This window comes from Scyliorhinus torazame, chromosome 1 (assembly GCF_047496885.1).
Source record: "Scyliorhinus torazame isolate Kashiwa2021f chromosome 1, sScyTor2.1, whole genome shotgun sequence".
Taxonomy (NCBI): domain Eukaryota; kingdom Metazoa; phylum Chordata; class Chondrichthyes; order Carcharhiniformes; family Scyliorhinidae; genus Scyliorhinus; species Scyliorhinus torazame.
Window position 1 is genome coordinate 33,152,387 of NC_092707.1, and position 17,430 is coordinate 33,169,816.

General features: G+C 46.3%; 1 protein-coding gene across 2 annotated transcripts in view; it reads left to right on the plus strand.

Moving 5' to 3' along the window:
- Positions 1 to 17,430, plus strand: part of LOC140395928 (transmembrane protein 248-like) — a 91,928-nt gene that overhangs the window by 69,379 nt on the left and 5,119 nt on the right. For both annotated transcript variants that reach the window (XM_072484066.1, XM_072483992.1), the window contains exons 4-5: positions 553 to 700; positions 14,566 to 14,728. In XM_072484066.1, the coding sequence (XP_072340167.1) occupies positions 553 to 700; positions 14,566 to 14,728 (311 nt within the window). The remainder of the gene's footprint in view (positions 1 to 552; positions 701 to 14,565; positions 14,729 to 17,430) is intronic.

Below are 17,430 nucleotides of genomic sequence, written 5' to 3' on the forward strand. Positions count from 1 at the left end.
TACAAAATCCTGACCATCAAGTATAGCTTTCAGTTAAAGCTGTGTTAGATGCGCACATTCTCCTTTTATTTGGTGACACACCTCTTTGGCATAGCTTTTGAAAACTTTTTCTAATAGCTCCTTGCTTTAAATCAGTGTCACTTTTAAAAGATCATACCTCATCAGGAGTTTTGGAAGTTTTTCTAGTTGAAGGCACCACATAAATACAAGTTGTAAGTTTGGATTGTTTCCTCTGATTGTTCCCTTCTTCCTTGCCCTGCCCTGTTTAATTTTAGTATTACCTATAAATTTGACCAGTTTCCTGAATCTGAGTCAGTAGTGTAGACAGTGAGCCTTCTAGTTTCTTGTAAAAAGCAAAGAGGTTAGATAATGCGGCATTGTGGTTATTAAAATCGCTGATCTCTGTGTCCGATCCTTTACTTTTGCTTACAAATTTTTAATAATCTTGGAACGGATTGTAATAGATTTTTCAGGAGCTTCCCAGCAGGTTTCTATGAAGTTAGCAGCATTATTTTAGACTGTTTGCTAATTGCCACCTTCTTTCCCTTTCAGATTCTAAAGCAAAGGAGGTTATTAATATCATGCTGACATCGCCATGGCCATCTGAACATTACCTTTCACAAATAAACTCCACAAATACCAAGAGTCCCCTCAGCTGCGTCACAATGTCTGCAGCTGAACATGTTCTGCCCCAGGCAAGGTCAGTGAAAAATGAGCTGAGGGGATTCTGTTTGGTTTTGGGTTGAGTCGGAAATTTGGACATTCATAACCTTAATCTCATTCTGTTTGAATTCATACATATTTTGTCTGTCAAAGCTGAGAAACTTATTATAATCAAAAATAAGGGGAAGGGAAGCATGGATACAAACCTGTTGCAGGATGCTCAATCGGTTTTACATTAAGCACAACCAATTTTTGAATATTTTTGTCATAAGTGGACCCTCCTTTTATTTATTTATTTAATTAATTTTTCCAATTCAGGGGCAATTTAGAGTGGCCATTTCACCCTGCACATCTTTGGGTTGTAGGGGTGAGACCCAGGCAGACATGGGGAGAATGTTTAAACTCACACGAACAGTGACCCGGGGCCGAGATCAAACCCGGGTCCTCGCGCTGTGATGCAGCAGTGCTTACCACTGCGCCACCGTGCCGCAGCCCTCTTTTTATTTAAATAGATTTCCATTATTGCAAACCTTGATACCTCATCGAGAGGGATGGGTGGACAAGAGAACAAGAATTAATCTGATACAGTTAGTGGATTTGTTGATGAAAATGAAGTGGTAGTTGAGGAACCATAGAGAGTGGCAAGAATTACTGTGATATTAGAGGTGGTTATAGGTAGATGGTAATTTGTCCTAAAGAACTAGGAAGAAAAATCGATTGTGCTTGGCTGTGCTGCTCTTCATGTTTGACTGGAATTCACTGGCTGGAGTCATACTGTATAAAACCTTAGTTAGGCCACACTTGGAGTATAGTGTTCAATTCTGGTCGCCACACTACCAGAAGGATGTGGAGGCTTTAGAGAGGGTGCAGAAGAGATTTACCAGAATGTTGCCTGGTCTGGAGGGCATAAGCTATGAGGAGCGATTGAATAAACTCGGTTTGTTCTCACTGGAACGAAGGAGGTTGAGGGGCGACCTGATAGAGGTCTACAAAATTATGAGGGGCATAGACAGAGTGGATAGTCAGAGGCTTTTCCCCAGGGTAGAGGGGTCAATTACTAGGGGGCATAGGTTTAAGGTGAGAGGGCCAAGGTTTAGAGTAGATGTACGAGGCAAGTTTTTTACGCAGAGGGTAGTGGGTGCCTGGAACTCACTACCGGAGGAGGTAGTGGAAGCAGGGACGATAGGGACATTTAAGGGGCATCTTGACAAATATATGAATAGGATGGGAATAGAAGGATACGGACCCAGGAAGTGTAGAAGATTGTAGTTTAGTCGGGCAGTATGGTCGGCACGGGCTTGGAGGGCCGAAGGGCCTGTTCCTGTGCTGTACATTTCTTTGTTCTTTGTTCTTTGTTTGTATACCTATGTGATTGTCAAAGGCCAATCACCTCTGTTCCAGGACATTGCTGCAAGAGTTCCATAGGGCAGTGTCCCACCATCTTCAGCTGCTTCATTAATGACCATCTCTCCATCATTACGTCATAAACAGAGGATGTTCAATGATGATTGCCCAGTGTTCAGTTCCATTTGCAAGCCAAAGATCTTGAAGAAGTACATGCCCACATGCAGCAACACCTGGACAACATTCAGGCTTAGGCTGATATGTTGCAAGTAACATTGAATCATAGAATCTCTACAGTGCAGAAGGAGGCCATTCAGCCCATCTAGCCTGCACCGACCTTCTGAAAACGCACCCTATCCCCACAACCCCACCTAACCTGCACATCTGTGGGAGGAAACTGGAGCAGCCGGAAAAAACCCACGTAGACCCGAGGAGAATCCGCAAGCTCCACACAGACACCCAAGGTCGGAATTGAATCCGGGTCCCTGGTGTGTGAGGCAGCAGTGCTAACCACTATGCCACCATGCTACCCCTGGCACTTGTCTGGCACTTGGATGGCAGGAATGACCATTTCCAACAAGAGATAACCTAATCATTTCCTCTTTGAGATTTAAAAAAAAATATATATTTTATTGAAAATTTTTGGTCAACCAACACAGTACATTGTGTATCCTTTACACAATAATCTAACAGTATAAATAACAATGACCTGTTTTATAAACAAAGAATAAATAATATATAACAAAAACGAAAACTAAAACTAAATGGCAACTGCCTTGTCTCAGATAAACACTCTCCAAAAATATGATTTAACAGTCCAATATACAATTATTTATAGCAACGACCTATACATATTATACATATATATTAATAACCCTGAGACTCCTTCTGGTTCCTCCCCCCCCCCCCCCCCTCCCGGGCTGCTGCTGCTGCCTTCTTCTTTTCCATTCCCTCTATCTTTCTGTGAGGTATTCGACGAACGGTTGCCACCGCCTGGTGAACCCTTGAGCCGATCCCCTTAGGACAAACTTAATCCGTTCCAGCTTTATAAACCCCGCCATGTCATTTATCCAGGTCTCCACCCCCGGGGGCTTGGCTTCCTTCCACATCAACAGTATCCTGCGCCGGGCTACTAGGGACGCAAAGGCCAAAACATCGGCCTCTCTCGCCTCCTGCACTCCCGGCTCTTGTGCAACCCCAAATATAGCCAACCCCCAGCTTCCTCTTTGAGATTTAATGGCAATGTCAACCTCACCATCAACATCCTGGGGCTCACCATTGACCAGAAACCTAACAGGACCAACAAGATAAATGGTGTGACTTCTCTCTATGTCTCACCCCCACAACGCAAAGATGTGCTGGGTAGGTGATATGCCACGCAAATTGATCCTTAATTGGAATTTTTTTTCTTTCACAAATGCATGTAATAAAAATGCTGTGACTACAGTAGCAGGTCAGAAGTTGAAAATTCTGCAGTGAGTATTTCGCCTCCTTATTTCACCATTTACAAAGTCGGGTGTAATGAAACAACGATAAGGGAATAGTGTAGATGGGCTTTAGAGTGGTTTCACAGGTCGGCGCAACATCGAGGGCCGAAGGGCCTGTACTGCGCTATTATGTTCTATGTTCTATAACACTCAAGAAGTTGAACATTATCCAGGCCAAAGAAGGCTGTTGTTTGTCACCTCATCCACCGCCTTAAACTTCAGTGGTGCATATTGGAGCAATGTATACCATCTAAATGATGCACTGTGGCAACTTGCCAAGGTTCCTTTGACAGTCCTTTCCAAATCCATGATCTTTACCATCTAGAAGAACAAGGGCAAGCTGTGCACCAACACTTCCTTCAGGTCACGCACTATCCTTACTTGGAAATATATTGCCGTTCTTCATGTTGCTGGTTCAAATCCAGTAATTCCCTCCCTGATAGCACTGTGAATGTACCCAAACAACTGTCTGGAGCAGTTCAAGAAGGTGGCTCATCACAACCTCGAGGACCATTAGGGATGGACAATAAATGTCGGCCTTCCAAGTGACATCCACTTTTTCTGAATAAATAGAAAAAGATTGAGTGAGTTAGTTACAGTAACTACTCATGTTTCTGGTGCTTTGCCTGGAGAAATCAATGAGGAAAACGTGTTAAAATATTACCCGTTTAACAATTAATCAGTTACCTATTCCGGGGTGCCCACAAGTGCTTGTGTTTTCTTGCAGGGCCTAGCTCTCTCTTCATTAAGGTCACTATTGGACTATGCAACAATCCAGTCAAAGTGACTTGCAATTCCATGATAACCCGCCCAATCTGTTCTGCATCCTCTGTTCTATGCAACTGCAAACCACGGCATCGAAAATGTAATTTAATGCTACTAAATGTGGTGCTGTCCAAGAATTTCTACCTTCTACTGTCCCCAATGCCCTGTTCTTTCTCTCCTGAAGATGATTCATGCTCGGGATTCATTCTTTGAGTGGAAGCAGCATCTTTTATAACTTGCCATTTTTTGCGTGTGAGCCTGGAGTGAGGGTTTTTGCTTGGTACAGTGGAGTGCAAAACTCAAATTATGTTGGCCTGCCTGCCGCAGCTCTTGTGTGGAGGTAAAACTGCAGTGCAGTCACCGCTGCTTATATTTGGCACATTCATGTTAACGCAGTTTTCACACTACAGGAGGTGGGTGGTAAAATGGCTTCTTAGCAGTAACCCAACATTTTAAAATGGATAAAAATAACCAGTGAAAAAAGTAAACCACGTATGCAGTATCCAACTTTATTTGACAGCTTATAAAGTAAAGTTTTAAAAAAACTTGTACATTGCAGAACACTGAAATTTATAGTTTGTATTATAGACTTATTTATTTGTAGGCAATTTGTCATCTTTGGCCCCGGGTCACTGTCCGTGTGGAGTTTGCACATTCTCTCCGTGTCTGCGTGGGTCTCACCCTCACAATCCAAAGATGTGCTGGATAGGTGGATTGGCCACACTAAATTACCCCATGTAAAAAACAAAATGTCCCTCACGTTTCAATCCCTACCTGCCGCAACTGCCGGAACCTCGCATTCAAACTCACCAGCACAAACCTATGGTTATCGCAAATAGGCGCCCACAACGACATACCGTCTAACCCCAAGTGCTGCCTACACTGTTCCCACACCCTCAAAGCCGACACCATCGCTAGGCTTGCTGAATACCTGGCTGGCGAGAGCGGCAGAGGCGCCAACAACAAAGCCCCCAAGCTCATTCCCCTCCATGATGCCTCCTCCACCCGCCCAAACTGACCCCTCCTCCACGTTCCATTTCCTCACCATCGTAATACTTGCAGCCCAATAATAATTTATCAAATTTGGCAACGCCAACCCCCCTCGCCCCCATTCCAAAGAAGCCTTCCCTGCCCACACAAACCCCAAGATCAACCTGAAAAATGGCTTGGGGACAAAGATAGGGAGGTTCTGAAACATGAACAGAAACCTAGGCAGCGCTGTCATTTTTACTGTCTGCACCCGCTCCGCCAGTGACAACGGCAAAACATCCCACCTTCCACCATCACCCCCTCTACCACCGGGCGAAGTTCAACCTATGCAGCTGGGCCCAGCTCCGCACCATCTGGATACAAAGGTATCCAAAGCTCATCCCCATCATCCTGAACGGCAACTCCCCTAACCTCCTTTCCTGCCCCCAGCATTGATCAGTAACACCTCACTTTTCCCCATATTCAATTTATATCCCGAAAACCAGCCAAATTCCCCTGAAATCCAAATAATCCTCCCAATGCAGCCCCCCAGGTCCGAGATGTATAATAACAGATTATCCACCTACAGCGAGCCCCTATGCTTGACAGCCCTCCCCCCGCTCAACCCCTCTCCAATCCCTCGATGCCCTGAGCATATTGTCAATGGCTCTATAGCCAAGGCGAAAAGCAATGTGGAGGATGGGCACCTCTGTTTCGTTACACGGTGTAGCCCAAAGTACCAAAAACTCACTTGGTTCATACATACACTTGCCACCGGCGCCTGATACAGCGAACGGACCCAATCCACAAACGCCTGTCTGAACTCGAACTGCCCCAGCACCTCAAATAAATACACCCACTCTACCTGATTGAATGCCTTCTCTGTGTCTGTCGCCACCACTGCCCCAACCTTCTGCCCCCCCGAGGGCATTATAATCACGTTAAGTAACCTCCGCACATTCGCCGACAACTGCCTTCCTTTCACAAAACCAGTCTGGTCCTCCCCAATCAACCCCGGCACGCAGTCCTCAATCCGCGATGCAAGCACCCTTCGCCAATAACGTGACGTTGACATTCAACAATGATATCGGGGGGTGTGACCCACACTGCTCCAGGTCCCTATCCTTTTTTAAAAAATTTAGAGTACCCAATTATTTTTTTCTCCAATTAAGGGGCAATTTAGCGTGGCCAATCCCCCTAACCTGCACATCTTTGGGTTGTGGGGGTGAAACCCACGCAGACATGGGGAGAATGTGCAAACTCCACACGGACAGTGACCCAGGGCCGGGATTCGAACCCGGATCGTCAGCGCTGCAATCCCAGTGCTAACCACTGCGCCACATGCTGCCCAGTCCTTATCCTTTTTAGCAATCGGGGAGAGAGAAACCTGCGCTAAAGTAGGAAAGAGTTCCCTCCTCTCCCTTGCCCCATTGTACGTCCTCACCAGCCACCAGCAATGACTTTAGCTCCGACGCAAACTTTTTATAAAACCCCACTGGGAACCCGTCCGGGCCTGGGGCTTCCCCTCCGACATTGTCCTCATACCACCCATCACCTCCCGCAGCTCAATAGGGGCCTCCAGGTTCACCGCCCCTCCTCCACCTGGGGAAACTCCAACCCATCCAGGAACCACCTCTTCCCCTCTTGGGGGCTCCGATTCATAAAACCTCCTATAAAAGGCCTCAAATACACCATTCACCCCCTCCGGATCCTCCAATACCGGACTCCTCCCCAACACCCGCCTCATAAAATCCACATCATCCCAATTCTGGGCATAAACATTAACCAGGACCACTGGCATCCCCTCCAGCTTCCCACTAATCACCACATACCTACCCCCCGGATCAGCCACAATGCTCCCCACCTCAAACGCCACCCTCTTATTGACCAACACTGCCACTCCCCTCGCCTTCATATCCAGCCCCGAGTGGAACACCTGCCCCACCCATCCCTTCCTCAGCCTCGTCTGTTCCCCAACTTCAGGTGTGTCTCCTGTAGAAACAAAAGAACATAAGAACTAGGAGCAGGAATAGGCCACCTGCCCCCTCGAGCCTGCTCCACCATTCAATAAGATCATGGCTGATGTTTTTGTAGACTCCGCTCCACTTATCTGCCCGCTCACCATAACCGTTTATTCCTTTACTGTTCAAAAATCTATCTATCTTTGCCTTAAAAGCATTTAATGAGGTAGACTTTACTGCTTCACTGGCCAGGGAATTCCACAGATTCACGACCTTTTGAGTGAAGAAGTTCCTCCTCAACTCAGTCCTAAATCTGTTGCCCCTTATTATGAGGCTATGCCCACTAGTTCTAGTTTCACCCACCAGTGGAGACAACCTCCCTGCTTCTATCCTATCTAGTCTCTTCATAATTTTATATGTTTCTATAAGTTTCTGCCTATTCTTCTAAAATACCACGTCCGCCTTCAGAATCCTCAAATGCGAGAATACACACAACCGTTTAACCAGCTCATTCAACCCTCGCACGTTCCACGTGACCAGCCTGGTCAGGGGGGCTCCCCTCCCCCTGGCATTTTTAATTTATGTACAAAACACACAAAACAATCATCTTTATACACTTGCCAAAATACAAAACAAAAACTTCCATTCCCTTGAACACTCCTACTTTACAATTATAATGTAAAACAAAGATAACCCATAACAAAACAAACCGCCTCGCTGACGTCTACCACTCTTTAAAGAAGATGACGAACAACTTCCACCTTGAGAAGAACCTCTCCCTAATGACAAACTTTATCTTTTCCAGGTGTAAGAATTCCGCCAGGTCACTCACCCACCCTGGCACCTTCGGTGGCTCCGGAGCCCACCATCCTATCAAGGTCGGCCTCCAGGCTATCGGCGAGGCAAAGACCAACACATCAGTCTCTCTCCCCGAATATTGCCACCCACGGGCTCGGGGCCACTTTCACACCCAAAATCTTAGACATAACCCCCGAAAAGGCCTCCCAAAACTCCACTGAATTTGGGCTGGACCAAAACATGAGTGTGTGGTTTGCTGATCCCCTTGAACACCGCCCACATTTATCCTCCACCTCTGCGAAAAAACAGACTTATCCGCGGTACTGTCATGTGCGCTCTATGCACCACTTTAAATTGAACTAGGCTCAATCTTGCACACGAGGAGGTTGAATTTATCCTCCGCAGTGCCTGGCTCCATACCCCGCTTCGAATACCCTTATTCGTATGTACACAGGCCATGGGAGCCTTTTATATTACAAACATGTATCAAAACAGGTTACAGCAAATAAACATACTTCTCAGTGTAGCCACGTAAAATGGCTGTTTCCCGATTATATTGGCCAAAACCCGATTTAAAATGGCTAACCGGAAAGGCTGCTGGGAAAAGCAGGTAACAAGACAGAAACGGACAGCTGCAGACAGAATAGCATATTCTGCTCTGGGGAAGTTGGTCCAGATCGATACTCAGGACTATTAACAGCCCACCCACCCAGACATCTGCAGTGTAATCAGCTATCCCCGGGAACAATTGCAACATATTAGCAATTGAATACCGGGCCAGACCTGTCGGCGCCTGCAGTGGCCGAAACAAAGGCAGGTGAACGACCACCCCCCGATCGGGGAATCGCCTCGCAATTGGACGTATCGACCCCAGTGATTGGGAACCGGTCCAATCACTTGGGACTCAGGGTCAAGGGCCGCCCCGGGTGGCAGGAAGCCCCTGGGCCCTATAAAGTGAGGGGCCAAGTTCAGATCGCTCTCTCTCTCTCTTCTTCGCCTGCTCGAGACCTCCGCAAGAACAGCAACCGGCAACCGTAAGTTTGAATCCAGCGATCGCTATCCGATAAAGACTCCTAACCATCGACCTGTAGCAGCCTTTTGAATCCCGCGGGCCAGATCCGATTGGATGAGCCATTTGTTTCCCTGACCTGGTGGGCTCTTCCTAAAGTTAAGTAATGGCCAGTAGTGATAGGTTTATTATATAGATAGTAGGATTATTGTGTAAACATTACTTGTTGTATATAATAAATGACCGTTGATTTCAATCTTACTAAGCGGTGTGCTGACTTATTAATCATAACTTGAACTTGAACCACGTGGCGGTATCAGAAAGATACCTTGCGACTCGTGAGCAAAGGTGACGTAATCAGAGCTAATAAACTAAGGCTAAAAAGAGCAACATCAGCAATAAATTATACCATCTGTACAGAATTTTCCACATTTGCAACCCCCCACCCACCCGCGACGAACAACTCCCCAAACACGGTCACAAACATCCCCCACTTTTTCTCAAACCCCTCTGCAGGGCCCCATAACTCATACTTTATCTTCTCCAACCACAGGAAGGCGTACAGGTCACCCAACCAAGCCGCTACCTCCGGTGGCGATGCCGACCGCCACTCCTGTAAAATTCGCTTCCGTGCAACCAGAGAGGTGAAGGCCACGACATCGACATCGACCTTCCTCCTCTCCATGAGCTCCGGCTTCTTTGAAACCCCACACTCCTCTGGGTTCTTCTTTAAAATAAGCAACATTTATGCATGTGTCAGCGTGGGCGGAAGCTCTCCCTTATTAACCGAATCATTAAACATTTCCATGAGGAGGCCCCAACTCCGTAGGGAACTTAGTTCCGCTGAGAATCCATCCGGGCCCGGGGCCTTCCCAGAATACATCAACTCAATACATCTCATCATTTCCTCCAGCCCAACTGGAGCACCCAACCTCTGCACCTTCCACCCTCCTCCACTACCGGTAAATCCAATCTGTCAAAGACCGCTTCATGCCCAAGTCCCCTCCTGGGGGATCCCACCAATACAGTCCTCGGTAGAAAATCTGAAATACTCCATTCACCTTCCCTGGCTCAGTGGCAACCTGCCCCCAGAATCCCTTATCTGCCCAATCTCTCTCACCACTGCATGCCGCCTCCACTGGTGTGCGGCAGCCTACTGGCCTTCTCCCCATGCTCTTAAAACGCCCTCAGTGCCTTCCCCGTAGACAAAAGCTCAAACTCCATCTGGAGCTTCTTCCTCTCCGTCAACAACCCCTCCTCAGAGGCTGCCGGGTACCTCTGATCCACTGCTAAAATGGCCTTCACCAAACTCTGCCTTTCCAATCGCTCCATCTTATCTGTGCGCCGTGATCAAAATGACCTCCTCCCTAATTACAGCCTTAACGTCTCCCACAGAACAGAGGCAGAAACCTCCTCACTTTTATCAAGCTCCACATAGGTTTGTATAGCCACCCCTATCTGCTCACGTGCCCCCTTATCATCCAGCAGCCCCACATCCAGTCTCCACTCCAGCTGCTGGGAACTCCCCTTCCCTATGCATAAATCCGCAAAATGCGGCGCATGGTCCGATATCACAGTCGGCAAGTAGTCCATCCCAACCAACCCCGCCAAAACAAAAACGTTGATTCAGGAAAACACCTGATGCACATGTGAGAAGAATTGAAAACCTTTGCCCTCGGTTGCCCAAACCGTCACGGATCCACTCCCCCCATTTCATAGAATTTACAGTGCAGAAGGAGGCCATTCGGCCCATCGAATCTGCACTGGCCCTTGGAAAGAGCACCATACCCAAGGTTAACACCTCCACCCTATCCCCATAACCCAGTAACCCCACCCAACACTAAGGGCAATTTTGGACACTAAGGGCAATTTATCATGGCCAACCCACCTAACCTGCACATCTTTGGAATGTGGGAGGAAACCGGTGCACCCGGAGGAAACCCACGCACACACGGGGAGGATGTGCAGACTCCGCACAGACAGTGACCCAAGCCGGAATCGAACCTGGGACCCTGGAGCTGTGAAGCAATTGTGCTATCCACAATGCTACTGTGCTGCCCATTTGCTCCATGAACCCCAACAATTCCCTTGCCATCGCCGACACCCTCAAGGACTTGGGACACGACCGATGCAATCTAGGATCAAGAACAGTATTACATTCCCCCCACAAAATAATCAACGATGCGTATCTAAGTCCATAACCTTCGCCAACATCTGCTTCATGAAATCCATATAGTCCCAGTTGGGGGCGTAGACATTCACCAGCACAACGGGTCCTCCCTCTAATCTCCCACTCACCATAATAACCTTTATTAGTGTCGCAGGTAGGCTTACATTAACACTGCAGTGAAGTTACTGTGAAAATCTCCTGCTCGCCACACTAGGGTGCCTCTGTCGCCCACTGTGCTACTCGCCAATAACAACCCTCTTACTAATTAACAACACAATCCCCTTTTCTTCATATCCAATCCCGAATGAAACACTTGCCCACCCAACCTTTCCTCAACCTCGTATGATCTTTAACCCTCAGGTGCGTCTCTGCGTAAAAACCACATCTGCCATCATGGCTGATCGTCCAACTCAATAGCCTAAACCTGCTTCCTCCCCATAACCATTGATAAGTCCCCAAACGTTTCATAAGACCAATCTTGGCGGGGGGGGGGGCTACAAAACCCCCACCCCGATCAGCCGTATCCAAGTTTCAATGGACCCCCCCCCCCCCCCTCAAGGTCCCTGTCACGTTCACCACCGGGTCCCCTCAAGATGACCACTGACATCCCCCCCCTCCAACCACCTCCTTCAAACAGAAATCTTCGACGCCAGCAACTCCCCCTCCCCATCCCAAACAAAGAAAGACCCATCCTCCAGGCCCAATAGTTCTACCGAAGTCAAAACCAAAAAAACAAAAAATCCCCCCCCCCAACTTTGCTTCCGTTAACTAGCAGAACTGCTACAGGTGACCCTCGTCTGAGGCAAAAAACACACTTCTTTTATAACAAAGCCCCCTTAATCCCCCTGCCTAACCTTGAACCTGCGCTGCATCAAGCTCCTCTGACCCCCTTCCCGTCCTGCCCACCAGACCCCACACATTTTAATATCCCCAACATGGGGAGAAAAAAAGGTACAAAGTTCTTTCCAAATTTAGTAGGTGATGCTAACAGAAGCTGCACATCTTTGCGTTGTGGGGTGAAACCCATGCAAACAATGGGAGAATGTGCAAACTGCACACAGGCATGACCCAGAGCCGGGATCGAACATGGGACCTCGGTGTCGTGAGACAGCAGTGCTAACCACTGTGCCGCCTAAGAATACCTTACCCTTTAATGGTCCCACTTTTTCCACCTGATACAGTCCTGCATAACGAGCAGAAAGGGCCAAAAAAATCCAACCTCAAGACAGGTGGCACCTTGTGTGTGACCACTCGCTCCATGACCGCCACCTGAAGTCTCCTGCGCTAGTCAAAAACGACCACCTAAATATTCTAATCCCATTTTCCAGCACTTGGCCCATAGCCTTGTATACCCTGGTATCGCAAGTGTACATCTAAATACTTCATAAATGTTATGAGGGTCTCTGCCTCCATCAACCTTTCAGGCAGAATTCCAAACTCCCACTTCCTCTGGGTGAAAAGGTATTTCCTCACATCCCCTCTAAATCTCCTGCCCCTTACATAGGAACATAGGAATTAGGAGCAGAGGTAGGCAATTCAGCCTGACGGAGCCTGCTCTGTCATTCAATCAGATCATGGCTGATCTCTTCCTGGTCTCAAAGCCACCTTCCTATGTGTTCCCCATATCCCTTTATTCAGTTTTTAAATCAGAAATATATCTATTGCCCTCTTGAAACTATTTAATGATTCGGACTCCACCGCACTATTGGGCAGCGAGTTCCACAAATTCACCACACTCTGCGAGAAGTAGTGCCTCCTCATCTCAGTATTAAATCTACCGCCTCTCAACCCATATCTGTGACCTCTTGTTCTAGGTTACCCCACAAGGGGGGAACATTTGGTCTACATTTACTTTATCTTTTTATTTTATTTTAATTTTTTTAATTTAGAGTACCAAATTATTTTTTTCCAATTGAGGGGCAATTTACCGTGGCCAAGCCACCTACCCTGCACATCTTTGGATTGTGAGGGCAAACGCGGGGAGAATGTGCAAATGCCACATGGACAGTGACCCAGAGTCGGGATCGAACCTGGGACCTCGGAGCTGTGAGGCATCAGGGCTAACCCACTACGCCACCATGCTGCCCATACATTTACTTTATCAATCCCTTTTAGTATTTTATATACCTCGATCAGATCCCCTCTCATCCTTCTAAACTCCAGCGAGTATGAGCTCAAACTGTTTAATCTCTCCTCATACCTCTTCTGAACTGCTTCCAATGCCACAACATCCTCCCTCAAATATGTAGATCAAAGCTGGACACAATATTCCAGATGTGTTCTCACCAACACCCTATACAATTGCAACAACACATTTGCCTGACTTTTTTTTCGGCCAAAATGGATAACCTCCCACTTATCCACATTAAACTCCATCCGCCAAATTTTGGCCCAATCTCCTCGCCTTTCTATATCCATCTGTAAAATCTGTATCTCCTCTTCACTGCCTGCTTTCCCACCTATTTTAGTATCATCTGCAAATTTTGCTATGTTACAACTGCCCCTGCTTGCAGAGCATTTATATAGATTGCATACAGTTGAGGTCCAAGGACTGAACCCCGCGGCACTCCACTAGTTACAGTTCGCCAACCCGATCCTCTGCTTTCTGTGAGTCAGCCAATCCTCAATTCAATCTCGTATTCTACCCCCAACCCCCTGCGATCTCACCTTCTGGATCAATCTTCTGTCCGACACCTTGTCAAACATCTCTGCTCCAAAGAAACCAACCCCAGTCTATCCAATTTCTCTTCATAGTGGATTAGATGGGTTACAAATTTGATGCTATTCAATGTCTCTATAAATTTGTGGCTGAAATCCTGTACGAGATTCTTGGCTTACCTTCTGCAACTCGACCATGTTATTTACAAGGTCCATGTTTGTGCTAAGGTTCACTAATTTTCTCTTTCCAGTCATTCTTACAACTGCAATCAGTGCTGATTAACATAAATTGTAACCTGTCAGTATGGCGTGTGGTTAAGTAACTGAGGTAATCATACCGTAATGTGATGAAAATTGCTGATTGAATAGTGGAGTCTGCCCAAAATAGCTGGAGCATTTAATGTGGGATAAGTGCACCTTTAAATAATTGACATCTATGAGAATGACAAATGGGTAGAAATAATTTGCTAATATAGATGGTTGCTTGTAGTAACCACAGATGGTATTAAGTTGTTACTGCATGTAACAATTACTTAACAGTATTTTATCACAAATAAAAGATCAGCCTTTAATTGTAATTTTTGACTCTTGAGTGACGTAATCATGGTTGTTTTTGTAATGATCGTTATAGTTTTAGCAGTCTGCTTTGTTTCATGTCAAATGGTATCTGGTGTAGTAAAACCCAAGATATGTTCATTATGCTGATGACCTTTATTTATTTTCATATTCTGTTTCTGTCAGGTACTTTCCTTCCTGTAACTTTGAGAATCACACAGATGCATTATTATACCAGACCACATTGGCAGAGATATCAGAGAAAACACCTTCACAAGGCCATGCTTCTGCTCAATGCTACAAAGCACAGTACAAACCTGAACCCAAGTTTACCATTGTACTGTCAAAGGTGAGATTTGGAAACAAAAAAAAACACATTCCTCTACCTTGCTTGTCACAACTTGCTATAATCTATTATAAAGAAAACTATTATAAAGAATTCTTTCAGCAGCTAACAAGGAAGTTAGACAAAGGAGAACCAGTGGACGGGATCTATTTAGATTTCCAGAAGGCCTTTGACAAGTAAGCGCATAGGAGGCTGTTAAATACGTTAAGAGCCCATGGTGTTAAGGGTAAGATACTGACTTGGATAGAGGATTGGCTGACTGGCAGAAGGCAGAGAGTGGGGATAAAGGGGTCTTTTTCAGGATGGCAGCTGGTGACTTGTGGTGTGCCTCAGAGGTCGGTGTTGGGACCACAACTTTTCACAATATACATTAATGATCTGGAAGAAGGAACTGAGGGCACTGTTGCTAAGTTTGCAGATGATACAAAGATTTGCAGAGGTGCAGATAGTATTGAGGAAGCGGGGGAGCTGCAAAAGGATTTGGACAGGCTAGGAGAGTGGGCAAAGAAGTGGCAGATGAAACACAATGTGGAAAAGTGTGAGATTATGCACTTTGGTATGATGAATGGAGACATGGACTATTTTCTAAATGGGGAAATGCTTAGGAAATATGAAGCACAAAGGTACTTGGTGGAGTCCTAGCTCAAGATTCTCTTAAGGTTAACGTGCAGAATAGTCGGCAGTTAGGAAGGCAATGCAATGTTAGCATTGATGTCGAGAGGGCTAGAATACAAGACTAGGGATGTACTTCTCAAGCTTTATAAGGCTCTGATCAGACCCCATTTGGAATGTTGTGAGCAGTTTTGGGCCCCATATCTCAGGAAGGATGTGCTGCCCTTCGAAAGGGTCCAGAGGAGGTTCACAAGAATGATCCCTGGAATGAAGAGCTTGTCATATGAGGAGCGGCTGAAGACTGGATCTGTATTCAATGGAGTTGGGAAGGATGAGGGGGATCTTATTGAAACTTGCAGGATACCGAGAGGCCTAGATCGAGTGGATGTAGAGAGGATGTTTCCACTAGTAGGAAAAACTAGAACCCGAGGGAACAGCCTCAGACTGAACAGAAAACTGAGATGAAGAGGAATTTCTTCAGTCAGAGGGTGGTGAATCTGTGGAACTCTTTGCTGCAGAAGGCTGTGGAGGCCAAATCACGGAGTGTTTTTAAGACCGAGATGGATAGGTTCTTGATTAATAGGGGGATCAGGCATTGTGGGGAGAAGGCAGGAGAATGGGGATGAGAAACATATCAGCAGGCATGGTGGTGCAGTGGTTAGCACTGCTGTCTCACGGTGCTGAGGACCCGGGTTCGATCCCAGCCCCGGGTCACCGTCGGTGTGGAGTTTGCACATTCTCCCCGTGTGTGCGTGGGTCTTACGCCCACAACCCAAAAAGATATGTACGGTAGGTGGATTGTCCATGCTAAATTGCCCTTAATTGGGGGGAAAAAGAAACCTATCAGCCATGATTGAATGGTGAAGCAAACTCGATGGACCGAAAGGCCTCATTCTGCTCTTATGCTTTATGGTGTTATCTCTGTTATTCAATCAACTCTATGTAAATCATTTTTTTCTAAAATGCCCCATCCATCAAATTGTTTGATCCGTGTTGTGGCAAAAGAGCAGAGTACAAAGTAGCAGCTGGGTGCATGGTCACAGAGTGGGTGGTAGGGAAATCTGAAATTATAAGTCTACCTTGGACCTTTCTCTATGTTCCCTAACATGTATGAAGAAAGGTATCTGCACAAATCCATGAATCTGGTGAGAAAATGGTGCAGGACTCGTGAGGAAGCTAATGGAGGAAAGTAAATTACAGTAAGTTGGAAAGAAATAAACCTTTTTACAAAAGCATCAGGTAGAAAAGATCCTTTAAATGAATAATGTCACTTAGCCAATGTATACATACTATACTTATCTCTGTATTTGCAGATATTTATTGTACATTGTCTACAGAACCATAGTCGACAGTTCTGTATACAATTACTGTAATTTTTCAGAGTATCACAGAGAAAGATGGGTACTATTCTAAAACAAAAACAGAAAATTCTGGACAATCTCAGCAGGGTTGACAGCATCTGAGGAGAGAAAAGGGAGCTAACGTTTCGAGTTTGGATGACTCCTTGTTGAAGCTAGAGAGAACTGGAAAAGGGTCAGATTTATATTGTAGTGGAGGGGGGGGCATGGGCGGTGGGGCTGGGTAGGGGGGCCAGTGATAGGTGGAGATTGACAACGACGTCGAGGACAGAAGACAAAAGGAATGTAAATGGCGGTGATTAAGGCTAAGAAGGGTTCTGAAAGTGGCACATAAAGAAATTAGAATGTTTGAATGGCAGAACAAAGGTGAGCAGTGTGCCAAAGGGCAACTAGGAACAGTTGGCCCAAGTGGAATGGGGGAGGGGGAACAATGGTGAGGGGAAAACAGATCAATGGAAGAAATGAAACTAAATTGAAAGAAATAAAAATGGGGTGAAGGTTGGGGAGAGAGTTCACGGTCTGAAGTTGTTGAACTCCATGTTGAAACCGAAAGGCTGTAATGTGCCTAATCGGAAGATGAGGTGCTGTGCGTTGGGCTTCACTGGAACATTGCAGAAGGGAAAGGACGGACATGTGGACATGAGAGCAGGATGGTGAGTTGCAATGGCAAGCGGCAGGAATGTCTGAGTCCTGCTTGTGCAAAGCAGTTACCCAGTCTGCGGTTAGTCTATTCAA